Source organism: Lynx canadensis, chromosome B3 (assembly GCF_007474595.2).
Source record: "Lynx canadensis isolate LIC74 chromosome B3, mLynCan4.pri.v2, whole genome shotgun sequence".
Classification (NCBI taxonomy): Eukaryota; Metazoa; Chordata; class Mammalia; order Carnivora; family Felidae; genus Lynx; species Lynx canadensis.
In genome coordinates, this window is record NC_044308.2 from 36,968,132 (window position 1) to 36,984,946 (window position 16,815).

At 49.0% G+C, this 16,815-nt stretch overlaps 1 protein-coding gene and 2 long non-coding RNA genes across 3 annotated transcripts; 1 reads left to right on the top strand and 2 right to left on the bottom strand.

The window, feature by feature from the left end:
• Positions 1-485: 485 nt before the first annotated feature.
• CALML4 (calmodulin like 4) lies at positions 486-10,868 on the top strand. Its single transcript, XM_030317854.3, is given in 5 exon segments — positions 486-620; positions 734-764; positions 5,113-5,253; positions 7,360-7,548; positions 10,552-10,868. Coding segments are annotated over 5 exon segments (594 nt in total). The 3' UTR covers positions 10,650-10,868.
• Positions 5,193-6,920, bottom strand: LOC115515756. The gene is made up of 3 exons (XR_003969396.1): positions 6,642-6,920; positions 5,569-5,665; positions 5,193-5,436 (listed from the first exon to the last, which is right to left on the bottom strand). It is a non-coding gene; the product is annotated as an uncharacterized LOC115515756 (long non-coding RNA).
• LOC115515757 lies at positions 10,686-16,786 on the bottom strand. Its single transcript, XR_003969397.1, has 2 exons — positions 12,580-16,786; positions 10,686-11,254 (listed from the first exon to the last, which is right to left on the bottom strand). It is a non-coding gene; the product is annotated as an uncharacterized LOC115515757 (long non-coding RNA).
• Positions 16,787-16,815: the final 29 nt, after the last annotated feature.

Genomic DNA, 16,815 nt, shown 5'->3' on the forward strand with positions numbered 1-16,815 from the left:
AGAGCAGGAAGCCCGTGTCCCTTCCTCACTCTGTACCACGAGGCCTGGGCAGCAGGGTGTCCACTGCCCGGCTGCACCACCATGGTAGGGCTCCCTGCTGCCTCCAGGATGGTGTGTGATGGGCCTTAAGTAAGACGGGGTGCAAAGTGCCAGGCACCAAGCAGGAATTGTCAGCCCCCAGCTTAGTCCCAGGGGAGAGAAAAGACCACCCCCCCCACTCCCTCCCCAGGCAGGGACCCCCTTCTGTGTACTCACCGACACTTTCCCGGTGTCCACGGAGGGCTCCCAGGAAGGAACCAGGGCGCGTGTCCGTTTGCTACAGAGCATCAGCGTCCTGATGCAGGACGAGTCCTGGGGGAGCCCTTTCCGCAGCCTCATTTTCTCGAAGTGAAGAAGTGAAACCTGTCGCCTTGGCCGGGCGGTGGCGGGGCATCAGCTGTGCTCGGGGAAGCTGGAATCTGACCCGGGCACTGGGCCTGGTCTCCATGGCAGCCGCGGATTTATTACTGGGGCCTCCACCCAGCTTGGCGGACTTTCGACTTGGAGCCGCGAGGAGAGGGACAGAACAGGAGGTTGTGGGAGCCGGGAGCCCACAGGCGACAGCCTGAGGCCCCTCGATGGTGAGTAGGGGGCTGTGGCTTCCAGCTAGGCTGCCCCCCCCCCCCCCGCACTGGGGGGCGGGAGGCGCTTTCCTGGAGTCCCCTCCCTGACTGTTCTCCTCTCTCTGCTACAGGCCAAGTTTCTTTCCCAGGACCAAATTAATGGTAGGTTGGCTTTGCTCTTTAATTAGCAACTCACAGCAAAATATGGGTCTCATTAGGCAATTTGCTCTGCCCGTTTTTCTTGTTTTGTTTTGTTTTGTTTTTTTTATCGGTGGGAAGGAAAGCGGCTGGTGGGAGAGCGGGGCCCACCCACAGGCAAGGGGCCGCCTGCTGCCGGGGACACCACAGCCGAGAAGGTGGGGGTAGGGCTCAGAGGTGGAAGTGTTGCTATGACATTTGTCGGTGTAACTTACAAGTTAGGGAGATAGGAGCGGGCGCCCTGGAGGTTTTTCTCCGGGGATCTGATAGCTAGATTTGCGAGGAGGGATAGGAGGTGGAGAGTGCGGTCATTAACTGCTTATGGCTGAGAGTCAAACAAAAGTTGCTGAGAGGCAAAAGAGCCCTGGTCTGCACTCTTGGGCAGGCACTTCTGCTCTCTGGGCCTCAGTCTCCCCGTCTGTGAAACGGGGATCGGCTAAGGTGGCCTCTGAGGTCACCTGTGCCCTGACAGCCAGCCTAGTTTTGGAGCATTTACTCCCCAAGTCCCCTAGCCCGCCTGCCACCCAGCCGACCTCAGTGTTGTCACAGCACAGCACAGCGTGGTGTGTCCACAAGGCCAGGAGGGGAGATCTGGCTTACATAGAACTCAGGGGCCCGGACCTGAGCCAGGGGGTGGGCAGCAGAGCCCAGCTAGCAACTGCAGGAGCCGGAGGTGTGCTTAGGGTTCCTTGGGCAGGGATTCCAGAGTTCTAGGTCCCCGGAGCTTGGTCTAGAGTGGGTGGGTGGGTTGCAGGCTCCAGGAGAGCACCTGGTCTTAGATCGCTCGACATGCTCACCCCAAGAGGAGGGCCAGAGCAGGGACCTCTCTTGCCCAAGTCTGAAGGGCAGACTGAATGTTGACTCAAGGCTGGAGTCCAGCTGTCAGTCTTGTGAACCCCCCTCCACCAACCCACGCCTGGTTCCGAGGCTCAGTGACCTGTGGAGCTCCCAGAAGGGAAGAAGGAAATCCTCCCTTTGCATCCCAGTACCCGACACCGAGAAAGTGGCCACTAATGCTTAATAAATGAGAGATTGGGCAGATGTGGCCCGCTGGAGTGGAAAGGCCAGGGGTTTTGGAGGCAGTGACCTGGGGTCCAGTCACCCCTGAGCCTCAGTGTTCTCATCTGTGAAGTAGGGAGGATGACGCTGACTCACCAGGCTGCTGTGAGCAAGGGACAGAGAGGAGGCCGTCGTACACACGACCCTGGGCCTGCCTCGGGCCGGTGTCACCCAGACTTGCTCTAACTAGCATGAGCCAGGTGGTATAATTTTAGGAGTACTCTGAGCTGGTTGTTGAAATGAGCCATTACTGAGTAATGTAGCATCAAACACTGTTCCAATCCCTGCATCTATACAGCAAATGTTTTAAAATAGCCCTATTGCAATCAGTAGTGCTGAAGATTTGAAAGAGGGTTCAGTTTCATGAATGTAATCTGTCCAAGGGTGAGAAATAGTGTAACAGTAGCTCACTTATCAGATTTAGCGACATTACATTTATTGGGAAATAAATGTAACAGCCTTGCTGTTTTGTTCCAGCACGGGAGATCCAGTTCAGATCTGGCCTTCCAGATCTTTCGATGGTATATTTGTCAAGGTGGGAAGAAAGAACGTATTTTATGAAACAGTCTGTTAGGCGATGGGACTCCATTTGCCCCTAGCCCTGCTGATGTCAGGGGCACCGTCCCAGTTACTGATCCAAGTGGGAGAGAAAGTTTGCCCATCTGTAGAATCTGTCTGATTCCAGGCCCCATGACCTGTGATGACTGCCTTGCAGCACTGGTCTGAAAAGCTGTCATAGGATGAGGTCTCAGAGGGCAAACTGACAGAAGACAAGGTGGGGTGGCCGTGAGAGGTCCCCAGGAAGGGCGCTGTGGGAGTTTTAAGGCCTACGTGCAGAGCAGCCCCCGCTCTATCCCTCCATATAAGGTGATGGCACTGGGCCCTCTTGGAGGGAGTTAGGTTTTGCAGGAACCAAAGGCGGGATCTTAGGCCAGGCTCTGGTGCTGCTTCCCTGGGACACTTCAGTTTCTGCTCCCTGGTCACATATGTGTTCTGGCCCTCTCCGAGCCCAGGCTCTGGAAAGTTCTGAAAGGGCTAGGCCTTCCCCTTCAACCTCTCCGCAGGCACAAAGGCTACTAATTGTCTCTAAACCCCACAGGGGAGGCTGCCTTTTATTAGCAGCTCTGCTGAAATCCTAGGCTGCAAGGAGAGGCCTTAATCGGGGAACTGAAGGGGCTGAACTGGGGACCTTCCGTCCCTCTCCCCTCATCCCCTTCTGCCCTCTGGTGGCCTCCGCCTGGGAATCTGGGATCCGGAGTGGCCTCGAGGGTGGAGCTGAACTTCAGGAGCCAGGCCCTCAGCCGCCCAGCCTTCAGTGGCCCCCTCTACACAATGGGAAGGGTAGAGATACCACGTTGGTGCATCACAGGGTCATTGCAGGATGAACCGGGCCCAGGTGAAGTGCTCAGTACTGTAAGCCGCCATTTTTTTGTTATTATTATTCAGGTAGGGAGCCTAGGGCCCAGCCTCTGAGGCACCAGCCAGGTGGTATGAGGAACAGAGGAGCTGGATGCTGAGAGGCCCCGATGGGGGGTGCACCACCCTGTGGGCCTCAGGGATTGGAGAGCCCCCCGGGCAGCTTTTGACCAATTCTGATGGCAGCCCCACCCAGCCTGAATGGGAATCTCAGTGGTGGGGCCCAGGATCTTCCCCAGCTCCCTGCTGGCCTCACTGTGCCCTCAGGGCTGAGAGCTGGGCTCCCCTGGGCCTTGAGACTGGGTCTAGAGAAGCCTCAGCTCTGGCAGCCATTGTGTCTCCCCCAGGGAGGAAGGGTTGAGGACAGCAGCAAGCCAGATTTAGTCAGAGCCTGGGACAACGTCCCAGCAGCACCCCTTGAAGTCTTTGAGAACAGGACCAGGGCTTGTGTCAGAGGACAGCTTGAGGGTTCGGCAGCCTGGAGGCGGCGGGCTGGAGAGTGGGCACAGCAGTGCCCACAGTTGTGACAATAACTGTTGCCACATAGGAGAGCCATTCTCTGCCAGGCCTTCCCAGAAGGGATTTCTGCTCCTCTCAGTAACCCGGAGGCATTATTTCCCTGGTTTCCCACATAAGCTGTCTTTGCCAAGGTGCCCTGGAGCCTGGTCGCCCTGCTGTAGATTCCTGGTCTCCATGGGCTGGCCCTGGAGGGTAGGATTGCTTTCCTCTGGTTTTATTCAGTTAGGGAGGGGGAGAAAAGAGAAGAGAAAAGAGAAGGGAAGAGGGAGAGGCAGGAAGGGAGAGCGAGGGAGGAGACAGAAGGGAAGTCAGGAGAAGGAGGGTGATAGGGTTGCCAGATAAAATACCGGACACCCAGTTAAATCTGGATTTCAGATAAACAGCAAAAACCTTTTAGTATAAGTATATCCCATGCAAAATGTGGGATATACTTATACTAAAAACGTATTCACTGTTTATCTGAAGTTCAGTTTAACTTGGCAGCCCTGTAATTTTTTTTCCTTAAAAAATTCTTATTACTCTATTTTTGAATAGGCAGGATACACATAGTTAAAAAATAAGTAAAAAATATATCCAGTGTAAAGTTTCTCTCCCATTTCTATTCCTCAGTCTTCCATTTTCCTTCAGGCAATTTTTCCAATTATTTCTATCATTAAGTGGTATTTCTCTCCCTTTCCCCCGTTATTTATTTTAACACAAATGGCAGCATATTAGATGGACTATTATGTCCTTTGCCTTAGTCTTACTTAGCTCTGTTCTTGGAGATTGTTTTGATTTGTGTATATGATTCTGCTTCATTTTTTTTTAAACAGCTGCAAAATAGTCCATGCTATGACTATAATGTAATATATTTAGCCAATCTTCCATTGATATATAGTTAGGTTGTTTCCAATCTTCTACTATAACAAGCAATGCTACGACAAATATTGTCACAGAATAGCACAGACAACACATGACGCACTGAAAGCAGAAAGCCCCTGGTGCATGTCTAGCAGGATGTACATGGTCACCCTAGATTCTTTGCAACATGTGGTGTGTTGGATAGATGTTAGTGCGGCCCTCAGGATCCCCATCTCCTAGTAATCATGTTCCAGTATGATCCCCTACCCCTGAGTGTCGGTGGAAACCGTAACTTGCTTCTAGTCAATAGGATATGGCAGCCCTGTATTTTCATTTGCTGTATCTGGCAACTCTAAGAGGGGAGGAAGAGAGGGAGTCAGCAAAAGGAAGGGGGAGGGAAGGGAAAGGGAGGACAGAGAGGGCATGGGGGTGGAGAGCAAGTATGTGCGGCTGACTCTCTCTTCTGGGCTGTGCACAGAGTACAAGGAATGCTTCTCCCTGTATGACAAGCAGCAGTGGGGGAAGATAAAAGCCACTGACCTCATGGTGGTGATGAGGTGCCTGGGGGCCAGCCCGACACCTGGAGAGGTGCAGCGGCACCTGCAGACTCACAGGATCGGTGAGTGGGCGCTTGCCGGAGGGGAATACACTATCTGGGCTGGTGGGTGGGCCCTGAGTCCCGCAGCTCTGGTCCTGGGGAGGGGCCCAGCAGGGGGTGGCCCAGAAGGTGGGGGTGTGAACAGCTCAGCCGGTGGAGGGGCAGGTGGGAGTCAGAACTCACCAGCGCTAGCTGTGGAGACATCTGGCCAGGGGTACAGTGTATCCCTCAGGCTTCCTTGAATCCTCATAGCAACCAGTGACCCCCCCCCCACCCCCACCCCATTTTGCACAGAGGACCACGGGATCTAGACGTTCCAACTAGGTCATCACAAACCTGCCGTACAGATAGGGCTAACAGCGATCCCCCGTGTCTCCCTTCGCTGAGTACTTGTCACGTGCTTAGCTCGAACAACTGTGAAGTAGGCATCATCCTGTTTCATAGGTAAAAACCAAGGGTCAGAACCATTAGGTAACTTGCCCAAGTTCTTAAGCCAATGGTGGAATCAGGGTTGGGACCTGATTCTTCTTCCGAAGACTGACCTCCTAAAAATGATGCAACACTCCGAGAAAAAGGGTAGAAGGAAACCCACCCAAGATGCTACCAAATTGTTCTCTCTGGAGATGGGATTAGGGATGATTTCTATACCCTTTATTGTTGTTTCTTGTTTGTTCAACAGTGGGAACATATAGGACTTTGATAACTAGAAACAAGTTTTATTTTTTTTTTAATTTATTTTTGGGGGGAAGGGCACCTGGGTGGCTCAGTCAGTTGAGCATCTGACTCTCGATTTTGTCTTGGGTCATGATCCCAGGGTCGTGGGACTGAGCCTGCCATCAGGCTCTTCACTGAGTGTGGAGTCTGCTTAAGATTCTCTCTCTTTCTCCCTCTGCCCCTCTCCCCCACTTGCGCATGCTCTCTCTAATTAAATTTAAAAAATTTATTTTTTAGGGGCGCCTGGGTGGCTCAGTCGGTTAAGCGTCCGACTTCAGCTCAGGTCCTGATCTCACAGTTCGTGAGTTCAAGCCCCATGTTGGGCTCTGTGCTGACAGCTCAGAGCCTGGATCCTGCTTCAGATTCTGTATCTCCCTCTCTCTTTGCCTCTGTCCCACACATGCTCTCTCTCTCTCTCTCTCTCAAAAATAAACATTAAAAAAAATTTTTTTTAATTTGTTTTTTAAAGAAATAAAAATAAGAAAACCCAAAAAGAGAGGTGTCAGAGGCCAGGATGGATGTAGCACTGGTAGCTGGACACACAGGAAGGAAAGACTGGCCCAGAGGAAGGAGGTAGACGGGAAAGAGCACTTGACCTGGAGCCCAAAGGCCTCGGTGTCTGCACCTCATTGCTCATCTTGCAGATGGGTTCGCACCACCTGCTAGGGTTACCCTGGGGTCCCAGCAGAGCATACCTGTGGCAGCGCTAGGAGCCCATCCTGGAGGCAGGCCTCTGAAGATCTGGAGCCTGGTGATGGGGTGCTTCGTGACTGAGATCCCCTGTTTCCAGCTCTGAAGGGGTGGTGGTTTCCTTTGGCTTCTGTCTCCTCCAAACAGGAACTTGTGGTGAGGGGAAGTTCTGACTTCCTGCACTTGTAGCCGGCCAGGGCCTGGGCTGAGGGGCCCAGGCGTGCCTGGAGGAGGGGCCTGGGCTGGGGAGCCTAGGCCGGAGGCTGCAGTGAGGAGAAAGGCAGGTGAGCGGGTGGGACTGGGGCCTGAGGTTCCAGGTGGGTCACCTGTGCGTCCTTGCGGATGTACTGCAGTGGCTGCAAGCATGGACGCGTGGGGTACCTCCCTCCAGTTCAGGGCAGGAGAGAAGCACCCGGAAGAGGGGCAGAGGAAGTGTGCTCCATCCTGGTCCTGCCACTGCTCTGTGAGATGACCCCACGCTCTGGGGCCTCTGTCTCCTTAGTGGGCAAAATGGGCAATGGTAGCCATGGTCACTGAGGATTACTGGGAGGATTGAATGAGGCAGATCCATGGTGGGATCTCAGCCGCATCCTCGCTATAACACCAGCACCATCACGGCACTCCCTGAAGTAGGTGGCCCTTGAACTGGCCATAAAGACTTGGGCAGGGGGCCAGTTAGCTCTTCCCTCCCTGCTCAGTCTGCTGTGTTTGTGGGTTTCCCAGACAGAAACGGGGAGCTGGATTTCTCCACGTTCCTGACCATTATGCACACGCAAATAAAACAAGAGGACCCAAAGAAAGAAATCCTCTTGGCCATGTTGATGGCAGACAAGGAGAAGAAAGGCTACATCATGGCGTCCGAGCTGCGGTCAAAACTCATGACACTGGGGGAGAAGCTCACGCACAAGGAAGGTAAAGGCCTGGGTCCCTCCTTCCTAACAGCAGGGGAGGATTAGGGAGTTGGGGGAAGGACACCACGCCGGCAGGTCTGTGCACACACCGCATTTGATGCATGCCCCAGACGGCTGCTCAGTGAACTCTGGAGCCCAGGGGAAGAACGAGGGGGCCCAAGAGTGACAGAGGAAGTCTGCCAGGGTGAAGGGAAGACCCGGGGAAACCCAGCCCGATCTACTTGGGCCTTACTATGGGCCTTCATTTAGCGCTCACGACAGTCCTGGGGGCATTAGTGGCCCCCTTACACTGCTAAATGGTGACACGAGTGACTGGCGGGTAACAGCTAGTTGTTGAATGCAGGTCAGTTGGACACACGCACGTCCCCCGAGCCTCTTTCCCCTTGCCAGGGCTGTCTTCTGAAGTTGTCGCTAATGCCAAGAGCTTCCAAACTGAGATGCTACTCTGCTCCCTCTCCTCACGACTCAGCCAGCATTAAGAGCTCATCCATAAGGAGCGTCCATGGTGGCCTTCACCTGGCACCTTCTAGCAGCTCAGTGTGCCTTCCTACCTCAGAGCAGGACAAGGGGCCAGGGTCTTCTGGGAAAGCCCTTTGGACGCTCTATGGGATGACCCCAATGCTGGGCCATCCGCTGGCAATCTTCCAGCCTAGCCCCTGGGCCCTGCCACACCAGCCATCCCAGGCTGGCCACCAGAGGCTGGCATTTCCAGTTAGGCCGCTGGGCCTGCCTGTGGTGGGGCCGGGAGGGCTGGGCTAGGACACAAGCAGGCCGGAGGAAAAGGCTTCAGTAACCGTGGACCTTTTAGCCTTTGGTTAAATCATAAGGGACCAGCGGAGGGGTTGCAAGGTTGTGGTTTGAATTAGATTGGACTCCTGGTACCCCCCCCCCCCCCCATTTGCGGGACCTCAGATGAGTTTCTTAACCTCTCTCACTCTCCTCGGTTTTCCCTTTGGGAAACAATGTTACAATAGACAGTCCCTCAGATCCTCCCAAGAGCTAACATTCTGTAAAGCAGTCTACTTAAGATTTTATCCGCAGTCACTAAGGCACAGCACATTTAAAAATAGCGCTACAGACGGCAGATTCAGCTTTCCCCCGCTTTTTCAGGCTGCCAGCTATCACGATCCCATCTTTCACTGTAGCTGTGTTAATGTGAACCGGGGAAAAACATGGGCTCTCCTTCGCTCTCAGGCTCTGAGGACACCGCTCGGCCTTTTATGTTCCAGGCGGCGTGTTGGCAGAGGGGGCCGGCTGGGACCTTAATTCTTACGGTTAATGATCTCGGTCTAAAGCAACACCATGGCCCCCAAACTCACACGCATCTTGTTTGTTTAACCAGTGAAGTGACATTTCAAACAAACTGGTAATGTGTTCCAGACAAGCGGGAAGCCCGATTTCCCTTCCTCTCGTTGTGGGAGAGAGGAAAGATGATACTAGAAGTAGGAATCTTTTACCCTGGATGACTGAAAGAAAACCTTCAATTTTATTAAGAAGCATCCTCCAAACAGCTGGAGAAGGCTGCCAGGGAGGCCTCCATTCGAAGGCCTGGGACAGGCTTAGAATTTCAGCACCCTGGTTCTTTATGGGGTCAGAGGGACCCACCGCTCTACCCAGAAGGCATCATCAGCACTTGGCCGTGAAGCGCGGCCCCCTCTCTGGACAGGAGAAGGCTGCAGTGCTTGATGTCGCAAGCTGGTGTTGGGCCTGTCCACTGGGAAGGTCTGAACCAAATGGCTGATGGGTAGAAGCTTCTTCAGGAAACAAGATAAATTACAGTCTCCGCAACATTCTAAACATACTCAGAATTACCATCAGCTTAGGCACACAGCAGAGTAATTACATTTTAGGGGAGGATGGACGGTTGAGCAGAGAATCACGGGCTATTTCCCAACTGCCCAGAATTATGTGTCGGGGACATCTAGTGCCAGGGAAGTTGACACAGGGCAGTGAAACGGTTTTTGCAAGAGGATGAGGATGGCCCAAAGAGCCAAAGGTAGGCTGGCCCCATGAGGCCAGTGTGGAGAAACGTAAGCCGAAATGGCCTTTCTTGCCAACATCTGGGACAAGCTAGTATTTTGTCTGAGGAATCCAGAACCAGAAGAAACAAGTAAATGATTTTTTTTTTAGCAATGTCAGAGAACAATGACAGTTTTGTATACTATGAGCTTTAGACACAGTTGAATTTATTTTCTCTCATACTACCCCCATCCCTAAACACACACGTCTTAAAAGAGAGGTGATGGTGGCCGACACCACTTGTCACCAAGTCCCTTCTTAGGGTGGGGCATGCCAATTTGGAAGGGAGAGCTGGCAGGCCAAAGCCAGGGACAGGGTGGCCCAGGATGGGGCTGCTGAGGCTGTCTGTTCTGCTGGGAGGCTGAGAGCGTGGGCTATAGGAGGTAAAATCCACATCAAACGTTTCTGGAAATACAAGCACAGGGGTCAGATATTTTTCTTAAAAAAAGATGAAGAGAGGGGCGCCTGGGTGGCGCAGTCGGTTAAGCGTCCGACTTCAGCCAGGTCACGATCTCACGGTCCATGAGTTCGAGCCCCGCGTCAGGCTCTGGGCTGATGGCTCGGAGCCTGGAGTCTGTTTCCGATTCTGTGTCTCCCTCTCTCTCTGCCCCTCCCCCGTTCATGCTCTGTCTCTCTCTGTCCCAAAAATAAATAAAAAACGTTAAAAAAAATTAAAAAAAAAAAAAGATGAAGAGAAAAACAAGCACAAAGTGGCTTCAGTGGCTTAATCCTCACTTAGTACACCTCCTTACCCTCTATCCTGGCCCCTGCAGAAAGCCTGATTAGCTCAAAATTGAATCAGTGGCCTTCAGGGACAGGGGATGGGTTGTCCTGTTCTGTTCACTAGTATATTTCTTAGTCTACAGGAACGGTCCGTTGGACACAAGGGAAGACCTCTGGGGAGCCTCAGCCCCCCAGTAATTGACTCGATGTCCTATCATGTAACACTGTGGCCAACCTGAAAAATTAATGTGATTTTTTGCAGTGGACGATCTTTTCAGGGAAGCAGAGATTGAACCAAATGGCAAAGTGAAGTATGATGAATTTATCGACAAGATCACCATCCCTGTGCAGGACTACTGAGCGAAGAGGATGTGAGGGAGCCTCCCCCTGGCCCTGGAGATGCAGACTGAGGAGCTTCTGAAAGGAAAAGTGTTCCGTTCCCTCTGGGGAAATGGTGAACATGGCAGCGGGGTGACATGACCCGACGGTACCAGAGGGTAGCTTGGCTCTGAGACAAAAGGATCTCAGCCGTGGCATCAGCAGGCCTTTAATAAAAAGATTTATACTGATTTTAATAACTACCATTAGTCCAGCCCTTTATAGCATTGAAAGAGCCCAAGGTTTGGAGTTGGGCCTGGGTTCCACTTCCGACTCTGCCATTTGCCAAGCTATGTGACTCTGGACTCTGGGTAAGTCATTTCACCCCCTCAAAGCCTCAGCTGGATTCCTAAAGTTAGATTCCTACTTCTTACCTCACAGAGCCCCCTGAGGATGGTCTGAAATAGTGGCCTGAAACCGCCATTGCCAATCGCAGAGCACTGTGCGGTCCTGAGTTACCATGCGGGTGGGTCTCCTAAAAAGGACAATCTACCAAAAGACACTATTCTGTATTTGGGTGCTGGAACCATCTTCCACGTTTCCAAGGCAAAGCCAGTGCTAGCTGAGAACCAGCATCAAGCAAAGAGCTAAAACAAATGAACAAAAGATCATGGTTAACATTTCTTGTGGCACCACGGGGCCGCTTACAAATTCTTATTCCCAGCTCAGCACATAGTGACACAGTTCGGGATATTCATTCATAAACACAGACCACAGAGTGAAAACCGTCGTGTTAAAACAGGGCGGCATCGGCTAAACAGCAGGAAGAGTGATCTGGCTTTACAGCCCACACCACAGGAGGTCAGATGTGACACGTTGCATTCATCAGGACCCCGCAGAGCTTGAGAGGAGCTCCCGACTGAATTTCGAGCTCTACTGTTATCGGAGAGGGTCACGGCACTAGGAGGGGTCGGCTCAAGTGGGCCAAATTGATCATGGCTTCAAGCCATTTCCCCCCAAGACTAATGGCAAGTAATGAGGGGAGCAACCGGCCATGGCTGGGACACAGCGAGAGCCCTGCTGGGACCTCTTCCAGCTGGAGATTTTTAAGTGACTCATGTACCCAGGAGGTGCCAGGCTGGTGCTGCCCGTGTGCTCAACAAATGTGTGGATCCGCTGGCAGTGTCAGCACAGCCCTAAAAAGGGCTGGAGTCACACACTAGCATGTTTAAGCCGGGGCAGGGCAGAGCTCTAAGTACAGGGATTTTCATCCTTATATGTATCAAAATTGGGCTCTGTGGGCTTGTGGCTTTTTAATGGCACCTTAGTGGCCAAAGCAAAAGAAAACTAAATTCAGAGGGAGGTGTGTCTTTTGGGAGGTTACACAAAACACAAATCTAAAGGCTAGGCACAAGGGAAACTGCAAGGGACAGATCGGTCCCCGTGTTACTGCAACCATCTCCCGATGCTGTGGCTTCAGACCTAACCAAGGTCATTTTCCGAGCACTCTTGGGGGCAGGCAGTAAATGGCCCCAACACCAAGTAGGTGAACTTGTGACCATCTGGCTGGGGAGCCCAGGTTCACATGGTGCAGGGGCACATCCAGGATTTGTGGGGCCTGAGGCTTATACAATTCGATGGCCTTCTTTTAAGAATACATGAAGAGAGGGGCGCCTGGGTGGCTCTGGTGGCCATCTCGCAGTTCACCAGTTCCAGCCCCGCATCAGGCTGTGCTGACAGCTCAGAGCCTGGAGCCTGTTTTGGATTCTGTGTCTCCCCCCACCTCTCTCTGCCCCTCCCCGACACACACTCTGCCTTTCTCTCTCTCAAAAGTAAATAAACATTAAAAAAAAAAAACCACACATAAATAAATATACAAAATTGCTAGGGCTGTTCCCAGGGCCCTTTTAGAGGCCAAAGCAAGTTGGGGGGAGGGGGTGTTGTGTGTATGCTAGTGCTTAAATTTCGTTACCTGAAGGCTTCTCTGCGGTACCCCATTGAGAACTGCTACATTTCACTTTCAGCCAAGGCTTAGGGGTCCTGGCCCCACATCTCTTTTTGACTCGTCATGGACATGAGGAAGCAAGCCCTGCACAGCCAATCTGGAATACCACGGATGATACAGCAGATACCTAGGAGTTAGATAGGACAGGAAAGGAAGTTCTGGGCTAAAATAATAAACAAGGGTACTTCCCCTCCAAGCTTTTTAAATGTTTGTCACTGAATGGTCCCAGGATAGTTTTAAAGCAAAGTTTTATCAATCTCATTTTCCTACCAGGAAGTATCGCTTGCCCAAAGCCCCTGAGTGGCTTGGTCGTTAGAGCCTGGGCTCATCTGCACCGACTCCATGTTCCTAATTCTGGGTGTTCAGTGGCTAGGACTCCAAAACCCTATGACTCGTTCTCACTGAAACCTCTACCCCAGGAAAGGCCTTCTCTTACTACCCCAAGGCCGTTTCTTGTTCATTCCTGAAATCCCAGTTGGTTTACCTGGCACCTAGCGTTGTTTACAAAAACAGGCCACACCTCTCTTAGCACTCAAACTGCAGATTATCAAATAGATTTAAAACTAAACAGATGCTGTGGTTTCAGTACAAAGCTTGCCATATTTCAGTAAGAAAGGGGGAATGATGGCTGTATATGCATTACTTACCTCAAAGCATGTTGCAAGGGAATTAACTGCCATGCTTTGAAATCTCTGGATGAATGGTGCTCTGAAACACCAAGCATTATCAGTTTTCTTACGGGGATGGTCCCTTGCATACCCACAGTATATTTTACAGAAGACAAATTAACTGAAGGCTTTTCTTTTATTACATCTAAAGAGCTCTACATAAACAGGTAACATTCAATAGGTAAACAATTTTTTTCCAATGCATGTAATAAATATTTTCACTTGGTACTTTTATACAAACTGACATTGGTCTACTATACATTTTTAAAAGCCATTTTACTGGTTTGGCATGCGGTATGGAAATTCTAAGAGAGAAAGTTTTAAGGCAATGAATCACAGATTTAAGTTCATGGAATTTATGGTAACTTTTATATCTGTTTATATACATTTCCCCTTTGTTAATTAAACAATTAACAGCAGCACACTCTGGGACCACCAGCTATTCTCCCTCCCTCTTTCTGAAATCTAAGCTTTGTGTTTTTTTTTTTAACTAAAAAACAGAATTCAACATGTATTGATAAAACAAAATTCTTACTAAAATAATTTTAAATGTGCTTTAAAGTTCTGAAGATCTTGAAGTGTCTTATGGATTTAAACTTGGAATTGTTTAAAAATGTTCTTTCCACAATTAGTTAGTTTAAAATTGGGATATATGTTCATTGTTTCAGACATTTGACTCAAAGGAAAATCTGCCAAGAAATCACATTTAACAGAAGCTTAAGTGCAATCTTTCCTAAGTCAGTAACGATACAGAATTGTGATAATGTCTAAATTAACAGAAGAAAAACTTTAATGCTCAAAATAAATTAGTCAACCAAGTGTGGCACGATTAAGGTCAGATTGTTTTTAAAAAGACGTGTCCAATAATGCCCACAAGATAATTAAAAGCCACTTCAACCCTGCTAAGTCAAATAGCTATTTTATCAAAAAATACAGAGTACTGTACAGAAACAGAAACATATGTGCACCTACTGGGAAAGCCCACGGCAAGGGGATGGTGGCAGCTTGCCTAAAGATTCTGGGAATCGCTCTTCGTCCACAGACAGCATGTCAGTGTTGGCGTGGGGTGAGGGTGGGTTAAGGAAAAAACCGATGAAATGCCTGTGCACTTTTTTTTTTTTTTTTTAAACTTAGAAGATAACGGTGCAGGGCATGACTCTACCAATAACGACTACCAATCAAAACAGTCTGATGGACCAGTGTTGACCAAGAGACCAACAGAGGGATAGCTACTGCTACTGCGACACTCTGGCAAGCCAACAACTGAAAGAAACAAACTCCTTAGAGTGGAATGAACTAAAATCGAAAGACAATCGAATGGTTCGTCTCTCCTGTGGAGACATGACCAAAGCCACTAGACAGACATTTCTTTCTCCCTATTTATTACCTGTTCTTCCTTTAGTCTGGTATAATGCAGGACACTGAGGGAAACTCACCATCCCCAAACCTCAGCTGAAGGAAGGACAGGGATGGGTTTTCAACTGGATCATTCAGAGTTTGGGATTCAGCACTACACACAAAGTTATTGATCAGAATTTTGAGACCACTAACAACGACAGAAAAACAAAGAAAAGAGGATACAGAAAACTATTCATTTTAGGTATCTGAATTAATAGAAATGATGTTTCCTATTACAGTGTGAAATAAGAAGCAACACCCCACAACTTGAGTGATTTCTATCTCAGTCTGAATTTAGACACAAATTATGGTACTCTTCAATCTTAGCCTAAGTTAATATGGCAACGAGCGTTCTTAAAGAGTTTACTCACCATAAGAGCAGATTTATTAAAACACTAATTCCTGTTTTCACTGACAATGAATCTTTTGTTTTTATTGCAAATTGTTTAGTGACTATAACTCAGCCATGTGTGTGTGGATACACATGCGTAGGGGAAGACTATTAACTCACGTGGCACTCACACACACTTGTCTATAAATACATATATACACACACACATATACATATCAACACCAACTTGTTTTTCAAAATTCAAGTCAACAATTTAGTGGCAGAGAGATGCTGTAAAAACAGGTATTATTTTTAGATGCCACACAGTCATGTGAACCGTTTTTATCATACAACTGAAGATACAGCCATCTTGAATTCTACCCAGATAAAGCAGGTCATTTTGTTACCATTGCAAGGTTGAAGCGACACTTTTATACACAAAGGTGGTCCTTCACCAACTCTGAGAACATAAACAGTCGTGATATAAAAATACAGGCTGGGAAACTGGTAAGCGTTACGCTCCTTCCTCCATCTTTTCTGTTAAACTGGCTAAACCCCTCCACACCTTCAGGTGCTCCCCGAAGGACAAGATACCTTCTCTGACGAGGATTCTGGAACACAAGTAGAACCACCTTCCTTCCCTCCAACCCACACTCATCTCCTGAAAAACAGTTCTCACTATATTTACATGTTCCATTATTAATAAGATTAGATTGATCCATGAATTCTAAAAAAAAGAGAGAGAAAGAAAAAAGAAAAAAGGAAACAATATTGACTTTCCTATGTCATGCGTGTCTTTAAAAGGTGAAGAAAAAATAAAACAAACAAGACAGCAAGGCTAAGAAAAGAAGTTCACTCAGAACCAGGGAGTAAATTGACTAAGAATCAAGCCTATTTTGCATTTTAACTGTTTATCAGATAGTGGATTTCTAGACGGACGTGTGTGGTGCACTGTATTTTCCAAAGAGAATTTACTTTTAGGGTAATCGACTGTCTTGCTTTCTTTTTCGAAGCGATGTAACCTTACCTCTGTCAGCTGCACAAGACACCCAACAGGGCTTTTGAAGCTATTTTTACTTCCTACTTTGGCATGAAGATCTTCGTGAAAACTTGTTACCCCGTGGCCAAAAAGGCAGGTGTTCACAGACTTGGTTTAAATACATAATACTGGCAATCCAAATTTAGAAGAAAGAACTAGACTAAAGTGTATTATTCACAGGTCTGCCAAGCCTCCTCCTTTATCCAGACAGCTTTACTCCAAATCTCTAGAACATATTCTCAGGGGGTATCTAGCAAATAAGAGAGAATATGTGATGGGGAACATGCAACTGGGACAGCAATAAAGATGCTCATACGGGAGTTCAAGACCTTCAAAGCACTTTGAGAGAAGCAGGCAACTGATTTATCAACTGAATGCAGAAAACTCGGGAGGAGAAGGAACAGTAACGACAGAAAAATATACACAGACACACACACTGAACACACACACCCACGAGCTATGTCCTGAAAATACACAGGGAATGCAGTGGGACAGATGAGATTTATAATTTAAGGCTGAATAAAATATGCACACGCACAAACAGAATCCAAGTCTGTCCTTTTTAGAAAATGGAAATTAAAACGATCTCCCCCCAGCCCCCTCCCCACAACAAAGAAAAGCCCACAATTTAAAACTTCATACATGCAATTCCTTTTCTGTTATTGCAAATAAAATAATGCCATTGAAGTAAAATAAAACCAAAACCATAGGACAAATGATAAAAAAAAAAAAATCTTCAGAATCCAGAAAAAAATGAACTGAAGGTG